This window comes from Ranitomeya variabilis, chromosome 8, assembly GCF_051348905.1.
Source record: "Ranitomeya variabilis isolate aRanVar5 chromosome 8, aRanVar5.hap1, whole genome shotgun sequence".
Taxonomy (NCBI): Eukaryota; Metazoa; Chordata; class Amphibia; order Anura; family Dendrobatidae; genus Ranitomeya; species Ranitomeya variabilis.
The window spans coordinates 105,163,391-105,175,699 of record NC_135239.1 but is presented as its reverse complement, the minus strand read 5'-3'; the positions used below and the strand labels follow the sequence as shown (position 1 = coordinate 105,175,699).

Sequence of the window (12,309 nt, the reverse complement as noted above, 5' to 3'; positions counted from 1 at the left end):
TCAGGTAGGACAGGAACATAGGCAGGTATGAGGTAGGGAACAGATAGGAACCAATTCAGACTGGAGGAACAGGAACTGTTAGGAACCAGTTCAGACTGGAGGGACAGGAACTGTTTCAGGAGACACGGGAACACAAGTTGGAATGAGTAGGATAAGGGAGCAGGTAGGAAACAGTACAGACTGGAGGGACAAGGACACACAGGGTGCGGAGCAGGAGCAGAGCAAAGCCGCACTATGCGGAGAGCAGGACAGATCTGCAGGAGGTAAGACGGCAGTAGAGCAGAACCGCAAGAGGCAGAGCAAAGAGCAGAACCACAGGAAGCAGAGCAAAGAGCAGAACCTCAGGAGGTGGAGCAAAGAGCAGAACCACAGGATGTGGAGCAAAGAGCAGAACCACAGGAGGCGGAGCAAAGAGAAGAACTGCAGGTGGGGGAGCAAAGAGAAGAACTGCAGGAGGTAGAGCATAGAGTAGAACCGCAGGAGGCGAAGCAAAGAGCAGAACCATAAGAGGCGGAGCAAGGAGCAGAACCGCAGTAGGCAGAGCAAAGAGCAGAACCGCAGGAGGCAGAGCAAAGAACAGAACCGCAGGAGGTGGAGCAAAGAGAAGAACCGCAGGAGGTGGAGCAAAGAGCAGAACTGCAGGAGGCAGAGCAAAGAACAGAGCCACAGGAGGCAGAGCAAGGAGCAGAAGGAGTGAACACAAGGAAACACAGCAGAATAGGAAAGGCTACAGACAGGGATACAAACGGACACAGGTATAGGACTAAGTTCAGACAGGGTCAGGTATGGGACAAGGCACAGCAACATGGACAAAGGCCAGGGTACAAAGCCCCACTAGGTGGAAGAAACAAGAGACACAGGACACAGGTACGTGCCAGGGTACGAAGCCCCACTGGGTGTCAGAAACAAGAGACACAGGACACAGGTACGGGCCAGGGTATGAAGCCCCACTGGGTGGCAGAAACAAGAGATAAAGCAAAACAGGATCTGGCACCTCAGCAGCAAGACACTAACTGAGAAAGTACATTGTTCAGGCATCCCCCTAGGGTTGGGAATGCCTTAAGTACCTGATGCCTCTTGGCAATTGGCAGCGGACACTTTAGGAAGATGCACACAGACTCAATAAGAACCAGGAAGTGCCGGGGCTGCTGCCCTAAGCACACAGCCAGGAAGTATGCAAAGAGTAGGCAGGAGACATGAGGTTCACAATATAGAGCAGACAGAGAGCAGAACTCACAACATGGCCTGGAGGGGTAAGTAAGATAGTGTATCTGCCTGATGGGAGATGGAAAGTCATGGAATGATGCCGGCAGGGTTGTTACATTTCCATTGACTCAGCCCAATATAATACAATTCTGTGAATCACCTGAGAGTTAAAAATGCTCACTACATCGCTATATTAATTCCTCAAGAGGTATGGTTTCCATAATGGGGTCACCTGTGTAGATTTATGCTGTTTTGGCATGTCATGGGTTCTTCAAATGTGACATGGCATCCTCAATCTTCCAGCCAGAATTGCTCTCCAGATTTCAAATGACGCTTTCCCTTTTGAGCCTTGCCATGTGCCCAAACATTAGTTTTTCACCACATATGGGGTATTAATGTACTCAGGACAAATTGCACAACAATACAAAATGTATGGTCTATTTTCTCCTGTTACCCATGCGAAAATTAAAAACTTGGGGCTAAAGAAACATTTTTGTGGAAAAATGTAATTTGAATTTTCACAGTTCAACTTTATAAAATTCTGTGAGGCTCCTGTGGCTTCAAGTTGCTCACTATACATCTAGATAAGTTCATTGAGGGGTGTAGTTTCCAAAATGGGGTAAAAATTGGGGTCACTTGTGGGGGTTTCCACTGTTTTGGTACATCAGGGGCTCTGCAAACGTAACATCAACTCTAAACGTAGCTATCTACTCTAGCCAAGTTTGTGCTCCAAAAGTCAAATGGCGCTCCTTTCCTTCTGAGCCTTGTTGTGCCACCCAAACAGTAGTTTTCATCCACATATGTGGTATCGGTATATTTAGGAGAAATTGCAAAACAAATTGTATTGTTCATTTTCTCTTGTTACTGTTGTAAAAATGCAAAATTTGGGGCTAAATGAACATATTTGTGGGAAAAATTAAAATGTTAATTTTTTCCTTCCACATTGCTTTAATTCCTGTGAAGCATCTAAAGAGTTAATAATCTTCTTAAATGTGGTTTTGACTACTTTGAGGGGTGCAGTTTTCTAAAATTGTGTTACTTTTGGGTGTTTTCTGTAATTTAGGCCCTTAAAAGTCACTTCAAATGTGATATGATCTCTAAAAAAATAAATGAATGGTTTTGTAAATTTAGTTGGAAAAATTACAAACTGTTGATACATTTTCACCTTAATTTCTTAACAAAAAATAATATTTAAAAAAGACATATGGGAAATGTAATTTATAAATTATTTTATACAGCATGACTAACTGGTTTAAGGATATAAAATTTGACATTTTGGAAATTCTGAAATTTTCACAAATAATAGCAAAAAATTTCGACCTAAATTTACCACTATCATAAAGTACAATGTGCCTCTAAAAACCAGTCTAAGAAGCACTGGGATTCTTTGAAGCATTTCAGAATTATTATCACATAAATTAACATTGGTCAGAATTGTAAAATTTGGCTTGGTTAGTAAGGTGAAAACAGGCTTCGAGGTGAAGGGGTGAAACAACTTGGTAGAACCCAATCCAACTGTCTTCAGTATAGGCAACATAATATGCACCTTTTTTACATAAAAGGCAAGTAAAAAGTAAATGACATCCATCAGCTAATATAGAAGCCTAATGTTATATTACTGACTTTATTTTGTAGATGTTTTGCTCACATCTTGCTTAAATAATTGTAGTCTTTCTAAAATAAAGCCATTACAATTTACCTTTCTTAGCTGTTTCTGGCATTGCTTCATCTTTCTGAATGCGATCTACATTAACATGACAAGGTATTGGATATAAGTCATCTAGTATGATTACTATTAGCATAAGTATATTGTGAAACCCAAAAATAGGTTTGCATTTGTATTAAATGTGTGTTATTTGCAAAAATTAGAGTTTCCTCTTTAAATACTACAAAATATAGAAACAAGAAGATATCTGGACTGAACATGCTACATATTCAAAACTTCCTCTTATTACATTCTGTCTTACGGAAAACGAAAACCATCTGACATTTAGTCATAGGCTTTCCTAATAGTTTACAGAGAAGAGGAAGACATGTAATAGCTAGGAAAACATTATGGCTAATTAGTTTTTTGTTTTTCTTTCTCATTTTCTCAGATTTATTATGGGTGTTAACCTAAATTATGGAAACCCCCTTATCAAGAGAACAGTCCAAATGACTGTTACCATGTTTATATATGTTACCATGTTTGAGTTTATTTGTAAAACTATCCACAGATCCAATGTAGCATCACAGTATGTGTACGATACAACAGCTGCTGATTTACCGCTAAGTTGCATCCAAGTTGCTATAATTACATATTAAGTGTACATAATGTTCTTCAGCCTTAGATGAGAGCAATTCATTACTTAGCAAATGGTTTTATCAAGTTATCTGCCGAATGAATACTTCTATCCCAGGGATAAGCACCTCTAGTGCATGATAAGAAGCAACACAGAACACTTAAAAACCCTCTGTTCTCTGCACAAGTGGTTGTCCAATTTTTTACTATGATTTACTCCTCATCTAACAAAGCTTGTACAGATTAAGCAACTATTATATGAATTACATACTTTGTAGCTTGTCAAAGGCTCTAATAATCAACTATTAATACTCCTATCAAAGAGTATGTTAGTAAAGACGCAATACAAAATGGAGACAAAACCATCTCTACCATTGTTCATCTGTCAGAAGGTTTCTCACATTCATTAGGACAGATTTACTTATTATAATTTACTTACATCTCCATTTTTAGTGTAAGTCTAAACTATAATGTATGAAAATGCATCAAATATATCATTGTCTGGTGCTGAGAGCCCAAAGTGTCTAAAGATAAACCAAACTTATCATAGCTGACAGCACCCATTGCTTGGGTCTAAATACATAACAATTGTGATATAAAGCATAAAAGAGGTTATCCAATATAGAACTTTTTTTCCTCAGGCATGGATGTGTAAGTAAAAAGTGCTAATGTACTCACCTTCAAGCATCTCTGCAGATCCAGCACAGGCTGCTCCTTAAGTGACGTCTGCTCCGTTCAAACGTCAGAGGACTGCATCATCTTGTGATTTGCTTCAGCGGTTAGAAGATTAAAGTAGCACAACAACATGTGATGTTTTTCCAACGACATTCTCTTCTAGTCATCTAATCGCTACAGCCAATCAAAGTCTGCAGTGGTCCTCTGACTTCCACAGGCTTCCAGAGCAGATAGTGCTGGATCCTTGGGTGCACTCAAACGTGAGTATGTCACGTTTTTCTACATTGGGCAACCCCTTTAGCAACCTTAATTGTAGTGTAGTTAACTTAGCAGATTTCCTCCATTGTCCACAAATCACTATGACAAAAAATATACAGTGGCATGAAAAAGTTTGGGCACCCCTGTTCAAAATTACTGTTATTGTGAACAGTTAAGCATGTTGAAGATGGAATGATCTCTAAAAGGCCTAAAGTTAAAGATGACACATTTTATTTACATTTTATGCAAAGAAAAATATTGTCATTTATTACATTTTAAAAGTTACAAAAAGGAAAATGGTCCGATACAAAAGTTTGGGCACCCTTGGAGATTTGTGTGCTCAGATAACTTTGACTAAAGCTTCAGTCCTTAAATAGCCTGTTAGGGTTATGACTTGTTCATTATCACTGTTTTTAAAGGCCAGGTGATGCAAATTTTCAATTCTTAGAAAAACCCAGCCTCCTCTAAACTTGTGTAAAAAAACAACAGCCATGGGTTCTTCTAAAAAGTTGCCTAGCACTCTGAAAATGAAAATGATGGAGGCCTACAAAGCAGGAGAAGGATATAAAAAGATAGCAAAGTGTTTTCAAGTTGCTCTTTCCTCAGTTCGAAATGTAATTAAGAAATGGCAGTTAAAAGCAACAGTGGAGGTCAAGATAAGGATGACCAAGCAACATTTCAGTGAGAGCTGCTTGAAGGATTGTTAGAGAGGCAAATGAAAACTCCTGCTTGACTGGAAAAGACCTTCAGAAATATTTAGCAGACTCTGGAATTGTGGTTCATTGCTCTACTGTTCAGAGACTCCTGCACAAATATGGCATTCATGGAACAGCCATCAGAAGAAAACCTCTCCAGTGTCCTCACCATAAAATTCAGCATCAGAAGTATGAAAAAGAACATCAAGACAAGCTGATGGATTTTGTAAACAACTCCTGTGGACCGATGAGGTTAAAATACAACTCTTTGGCCACAATGACTAACTGTGTACGTAATTTTTCAGATTATAAAACACACTTCTTTCCCCTCAAATTTGGGAAGAAAATGGGGGGTGCGTCTTATAGTCCAAATGAAGGCTTACTGGGGGGTTGTGGCAGTGGTGGAGCAGGGCCCTTTCCTCAGAAAGCTGGTAGCGGCAGAAATGTGGTGATGCTGCGGCCCGGTGTCGGCAGTGAGCAAAGCGGTGTGCATCATTGGTTTCCCGGTGGACATTTTCCTGGAGCTGTGTGCAGTCAGAGGCGATGTGTGCACAGATTGGGATCTTGGGTGAGCCAAGATCTCAGTCTGTGCAAGCGCTGCCTCCAACAGCTATTTTCCTGAGGCTGTGGGATTCAGGGAAATGGCCAACGGAGGTTGCGTGGAGGTCAAGATCCCAATCTGTGCACGTGCCGCCTCCGGGGGCCCACGGCTTCAGTAAAATGGTCACTGGGAAACCAATGATGCACTGTGCTCTGCTCACCACCAACAAAGGGCCATGGCATCACCACACTTCTGCTGCTGCCAACAGGAACTGCTCTACACAACACACTCTGTTCTGCCTCACCTCTGACACTGGGCCCACATTACTCAACTGGGATACCCCCTCCTCCCACCCAGGGCCTGCAGCATTGCCCCACTTCTGCCACTGTCGGCATCCTGAAGAAGGGATAATGCCTCCTGTGACCAACGCTCCACCGCTGCCGGCCCTCAGGTAAAATAACTTGAATTTGTACTATAAGATAGACCCCATTTTATAAAAATCTTTTTTTTTCCCATTTTCCACCCCAAATTGGATGCGTCTTATGGTCCGGTATATCTTACAGTCCTCACAATATGCTACGTGGAGAAAAAAGGGCACAGAATTTCAGGAAAAGAACATCTCACCAACAATAAGGATATTTTTTTTGCCATCATTTGAGCCTGGTCTCATCTGGCAATGGAAAAAATCTCAGACTGAGATCAAAACACTAGTGTAGATTTATTAAAACTGCATAAAAGTAAAAACCGGCCTTGCCTATAGCAATCAATCACAGCATGGCTTTCATAAAAAAATAAATAAATAAAATCTAAATCCTGAATAGTGCAGTCACCAAATATCACAGTTAATATCTAACATCATCTATCTAGTGAAATGTTACTGTCTTAGCAGCTGTTACAGAGCAGCGGTCCAGCTGAGTTTGACAATGGGTAGGTGTATCAAGAAGATGCAATCAGTGCTTTTTCCTGAAGTGTCTTCCTTGACACCTCTGTCATGTTTTTGCCATCCACATCTGTTCTTTTGATCTTGCATATATACTATTGAGCGGCATCCACACACAAACTGCTTGAAGAATGGAGCGGTCACTTGTTTTAACACCTGAAGAAGTTGAAATAGCTCAAAAAGAATGAACACGTGTTATTCTTTATATTGTTTTCAAGTGCTTTTTAAGGGTTTCAGAGCGGAGCAATCAGAAAAATACACAGTTTGCATATACCCTAAGGGATCATCACTCATTTTTTATGTTCCCTTAAACGGAATTATTGGTTTTACCACTAAAAGCCTGCAGTGATGATGTCCTATCTATCTATCCCGTGATTGCTGTAGGCAATCTCTGGCCTCAGAGGTATGTGCCAAACATGCAAACACCCACTTTGAGGCTAGTTATTTACTGAAGTGGTCAGGTCACCGATGCAGAGAACGTCATCATCACACGACCAGTGGGCACCACTACAGTGATAGGTGTTTCCATTGGTATGTAATTATTATTCCTTTAAGCATAGTTACATAGATTGAAAAAAGACCTCAGTCCATCAAGTTCAACATTTCCACATCGATTTTACATTTTGTCACTAAACTAACTATAACCCATAAACAAATAATTAAAAAAAAACATTCTGCACTGTTCAGCATAGACCCCCTTAGATGACCTGTATTTATTTTGGACTACATCTGATTAAACCTACATTTTCTAAAGAACTACCTAATACAGTGCCATGAACACTCTCTTTTTTTTTCTTTGCAGTAAGTAATCTTGTTTCTTTGCTAAAATTGTTGACTGAATGTGACATACAATGGCTTGCAAAAGTATTCCACCCCTTGACTTTTTACCTGTTTTGTTACATTATCACCTGTGTTTAATTTTTTTGTAATCTGATTAGAGTGTGATACATCAGCACTAAATAGTCTGAGTTGGTGAAGTGAGAAAATATAGGCATAAATTACTTTTATGAGATTAAATAACAAACAATTGCTATGTGCATATATATTCACTCCTTTTCCAAAGAAGTCCTTAAAAATTTCAGGTACAATCAATTACCTTCATAAGTCACATGCTTAGTGACAGGAAGTCTACCTGTGTGCAATCTAAGTGTCACATGGTCTGTGAGTATATACGCACCTTTTCTGAAAGGCCACAATGGCTGCAACATCATTAAGCAAGAGGCACCACTAACCAAACAACACCATTAAGCTCATAGAGACTTATGCAAAGCAGCGTGCAGCTGGAATTGTCACAAAAGGAGGCTCTGCAAAGTACTGACTTTATGGGGGTGAATAGTTATGCACACTGATGTTTTCAGTTATTTTCTCCTACTTGTTGTTTACTTCACAATAATAAGAAAACCAAATCTTCAGTAATAGGCATGTGCTTTACATGAACTGAGGCAAACCCTTAAAACAAGCAGTGAAATTCCTGGTTGAGAGGTAGCAAAATATGAAAAATGCCAAGGGGGTGAACACTTTCACAAGCCTCTGTATTTGACAACAAGGATGTGGCTCTTGAAATAAGGTACTGCACATATCTGTGCAGTGCACTGTGTAGTAGAGTGAGCATACATATATATTTGTTTCTCTGTAACCCAAGCAATATGTTACCTTCTGGGGCATCTTCTGGTACTTGGTCCTTTGGTTTCGTAGTGGGTTCTGGAGGCTTTTCTGCTTCATCACGAGATGGCTGATCTGGGGATGAAGACGGAGGTCGTGCATTCTGCGTTGGTTCTGTGGAGAAATATTCTATCTCAGACCGATAAGAATACAGCACTGCTTAAAATATTAATAATAAGGGAAAAAGACTTAGGGAATAGTACATGAAAGTTACATACCAGCAAGTGTCTGTACCATTATCTAAGCTTATTGTCATCCAAGAAGCTTAGAGGTCTGGGAGACGTAATGGATACCTCATTGGATGGCAACAGTTTGTGTTAGGAAATCTTACAAGAAATATTTAGAAACCTTTGTCTTAACATAGACCTTGATTTGGCAAAGAAAGATACTCCAATATACTGCCAATATAATAGTAGAATTGTTTTCTTCATTCATGCTAGGTATTTCTGGGTTGATATTGCAGCCATTTTCCCACTTCATTATAATGACATTGACCATTTAAAAAAATTGAGTGTTAATATGTGATGATGAGTGCAGTCGCTGCACTCTTCCGTTAGCCACAATTCTATTAGATCTCCATCACAATGCCCAGAATTCATTGATAAGTAGAGGGTTATTTTTACACCTGACAGATTTGTTGCATGCACTTTCCTTTCATCTGAATGAGGCTTAAACATGATGCAGAAAAAAACCCATTCCGATATATGGACCAGGTTTTCTATCACAGATCTTTCTGGCATAAAATTGCTTCATGTGAATTTACACAATATAAATTCATTTTGGATACTTACGGGCACAACTTTCTTCATAGTCTGGGCAGCATTTGCCAAATTTTCCACAGCCAGGATCACAATCACAAGTCTGTCCTCTTATAAAGCCCTCATGGCATCGTCCTTTGCAGGAGCCGTCTGCATACAAAGCACAGTCAGTCAATGACCAGTTCTCATCATCTTTTCCATATTTCGTACCTGGAGAGAGATACTGGGCCTCCTGTCCTTGTGTCACTGTACTGCTACTTACTATATCTCGTACTCCCTGAGTGGAAGGTAAAATGGCCCTTCTTAGTTCCACGTTACATGGTGGTCCAGTCTCATAGAAGTTAAAGGAGTTTCCCAACAATAGATGTCTATCAAGTATCCACAGGATAAGTGATAACTGTGTGATATTGGTGGGGAGCACTGCTAGGACCCCTCCGCTCATCACTAGCAGTTGTGCTCCTGTTTCTCCGTCCTTCATGACTGCGGGGAGAGATACTTTGAATGGAGCATGTGCAGCGCTGCATTGCATATCAATGGGACAGCAAGAGACCGCTGCGGAGGGTGGGCTCCAAGACATTTATTGCCTATCCTGTAAATGGCTGATCTATGTCTGTTGTAGGGAAACCTATTGACATTTCTTCTACTTGATATCAAGAACCTACCTGTGTATCAGGTGAAACTGTTCCAGCCGCACCAGAAATTGATCACAGTGGCGGATCGGACCCACAGTTATACTCTCACATTATTAGCAGCAGACCATGGGGCATTGGTACCTGTTGTAGCCAGAAATATTAGTGATGTGGCCACATGCCCTCATAGAGACTAAGATCCCTGGTGATAATCCACTACAATTGGAAAGTGTGAATGTTGTGTGAAGCCTGGATCTTGTGTACACGGCCGCTGTCAGAGCCGAGTGCATGTTTCTGGGTGTTGCCTCACTAGGCTCTAGTAGTCATGTGTGACAGGCTGTTTGCCGATCCCAATAAGCTGTTATGTGACTTACTGATTTTCTACCTGAAGGCAATAGATTTAATAGTTGCCAATTGCTTCTGCTCTGCAACAGCAGCTCTTTCCCAGAGGGTTAGCTGAGCATTTAAGGTGCAACCATCCTTTTAATAAGGCTGGTTTCACATTTGCAGACGAGGGCTTTGCGGAGGGCTGCATAGTTCCTCTGTGAAGCCCCACCCACTGCCGCGCCTCCTCCTTCAGCTCCGCCTACATCGTCATGCGTCCTGCATACCCTATCTTTAACATTGGGTACGCAGGCCATGCGGATGTATGCAGATGCCTCCGCATGCATCATTTTGATGCTGCGCCGACCGCAACAAAATGCAACATGTTGCGTTGGACGCAGGTCAGCGGAAAGAAGAGGCGTTGCAGTGGGTGAGGCTTCATGGAGGAACCACGCAGCTCTCCGCAAAGCCCTCATCTGCAAATGTGAAACCAGCCTAAATCAACAGTAGCTGTGAAAATGAGAAACTTTGTAATGTTTTCTTAGCAGAGAAATCCGCTCCTTTCATTCTCAAAATTCTAAATTCACAGGTAAAATCCGTCTTCAAGGAAAACAGACTTTCCCATTACTGAGATAAGAGAAGACACTGTTATTTGCTACCTCAGTGTTACAACAATCTGTCTTCACTAAATATAGAATTTTGAGAATGACTGATCAGTCCTGGTGAGAAAGAAGCAGATGTCTGTGATAAGATTCATTACATAGTTCCTTAATTTCACATGTATTATTGATTTATTAAATAAAAATTAAAACAACTGCTGCTCTTTGAAGTATATTGTGCCTGTCATTTGCATAGTTTTTACCTCCTCTATGCTCATTTTCTAACCATCAGTGTTACTTGATCCCAGCTCCATTGTAGGGAGATGCTAGCTGCTATTATGCCTCTCATAGTATAATACTCAAGGATCAAATCTTGCTTCCTATGCCTCTGTAACTCACCCTAATAAGCAGCAGCATGAAGCACAGCATACTGCAGTACTGAGCAATACAGCTGTGAATCCAGCTCTGCTCTGATTTACTAGAAGCTGCAGTATTGTCTGTCTCTTTATGTCTTTCTAAGCAGAGCAGCTGCTTGCTATGCCTACGCCTCCATCTCCATAGACTTCTATAGGCTGCTGCATGTAGCATGATATTTCTGTGTACAGAATTTTGTATAGAGATTTCATTGCAGAGATTTTAACTTAGAGATAATAATTAGTGCCGGGCGAGGTGGGGCAGCAGCTACAAAGTGGAAAAGAAGCATTTTATGTGCCAAAATATCTTATGACATTTATTTTTTTCACTAATACTATTGATTTATGGAAAAAGTAAAGAATAGTCAATTTTAAATAGTTCTACTCGCTGCTAGGAGTTTTGGGGACTGTCAGCACCAAATATTATGTATCATTATTGGGCAATCATCCTACAGAGAGTCCCCACATAGTTAGCTCTGCCAAACTGAACCTTCCTTGGATAAAATTTGGATAGAAATAGAAATACTTTAGCTAGCCCCCAAACAACCTAATTCACTTTTATAGACTAACCCCAAACAATTCTCCTGTTCACATGTTTTTAGGACCTATGTCCTTCAGTTCAGCTATTTGATGACTCTGTTCTAAAAGTTTTCTGGCCTCCTCTCTTTGTTCACTCCTATCACACCTTAGTAGTCTAACCTCTAAGAAGAATAGAATCTGGGTGCAGAACGCCATAGAATAAATGGAGCTATAATAATAGTACATAATATCACAAGTTTCTAAGTTGTTCCTGCATATTCTGACAGCAGTCCACTGCCCGATAGTTAAATGGAGGAAGCAGACTGCCGCCCACCAGCTCTACTGAATCTCTACTCCAAGATGAAGGACAGAGGTCTAGAAAACCTTATGGCTTTAATAAACTAACCATGAATCTATTCTGTTTCACCTACATGAGATGCTTCTCGGATTATTCATCAATGGTCAATTACTTTATTCAGAAAACTAGATTACTCAGTACTGTAGACGGACCTCTCTCTTCATTTCCCTGGTTTACTGCCCCGGTGTACGTTTTCTTGTCTTTAATATATTCATAGCACTGGTTAGAATATTAATGCATAGGATTATTGTCCCGTCTTGTTCTATTTTATCCTAATGTAATTGTATGGATATGATGTGTATGTTAATCTGTTAACCATTGATGTGTACCTTAGACGTTTGCGAATGGACAACTGTTTGTCAATTTATGCAGTTTCAGTTAAAGGGAACCTGTCAGGTCCCCCATGCCCTCCAACCCAGCACATCCATATGACTAAACTCCCTGCCTAACC

At 40.6% G+C, this 12,309-nt stretch overlaps 1 protein-coding gene across 1 annotated transcript in view; it reads right to left on the bottom strand.

Annotated features, from left to right (window-relative positions):
• The window catches only part of PRG4 (proteoglycan 4), a 187,449-nt gene that overhangs the window by 118,879 nt on the left and 56,261 nt on the right, over positions 1 to 12,309 (bottom strand). The window contains exons 3-4 of the mRNA XM_077277614.1: positions 9,050 to 9,166; positions 8,250 to 8,372 (exon numbers count right to left, since the gene is read on the bottom strand). Coding sequence (XP_077133729.1) covers positions 8,250 to 8,372; positions 9,050 to 9,166 — 240 coding nt within the window. The remainder of the gene's footprint in view (positions 1 to 8,249; positions 8,373 to 9,049; positions 9,167 to 12,309) is intronic.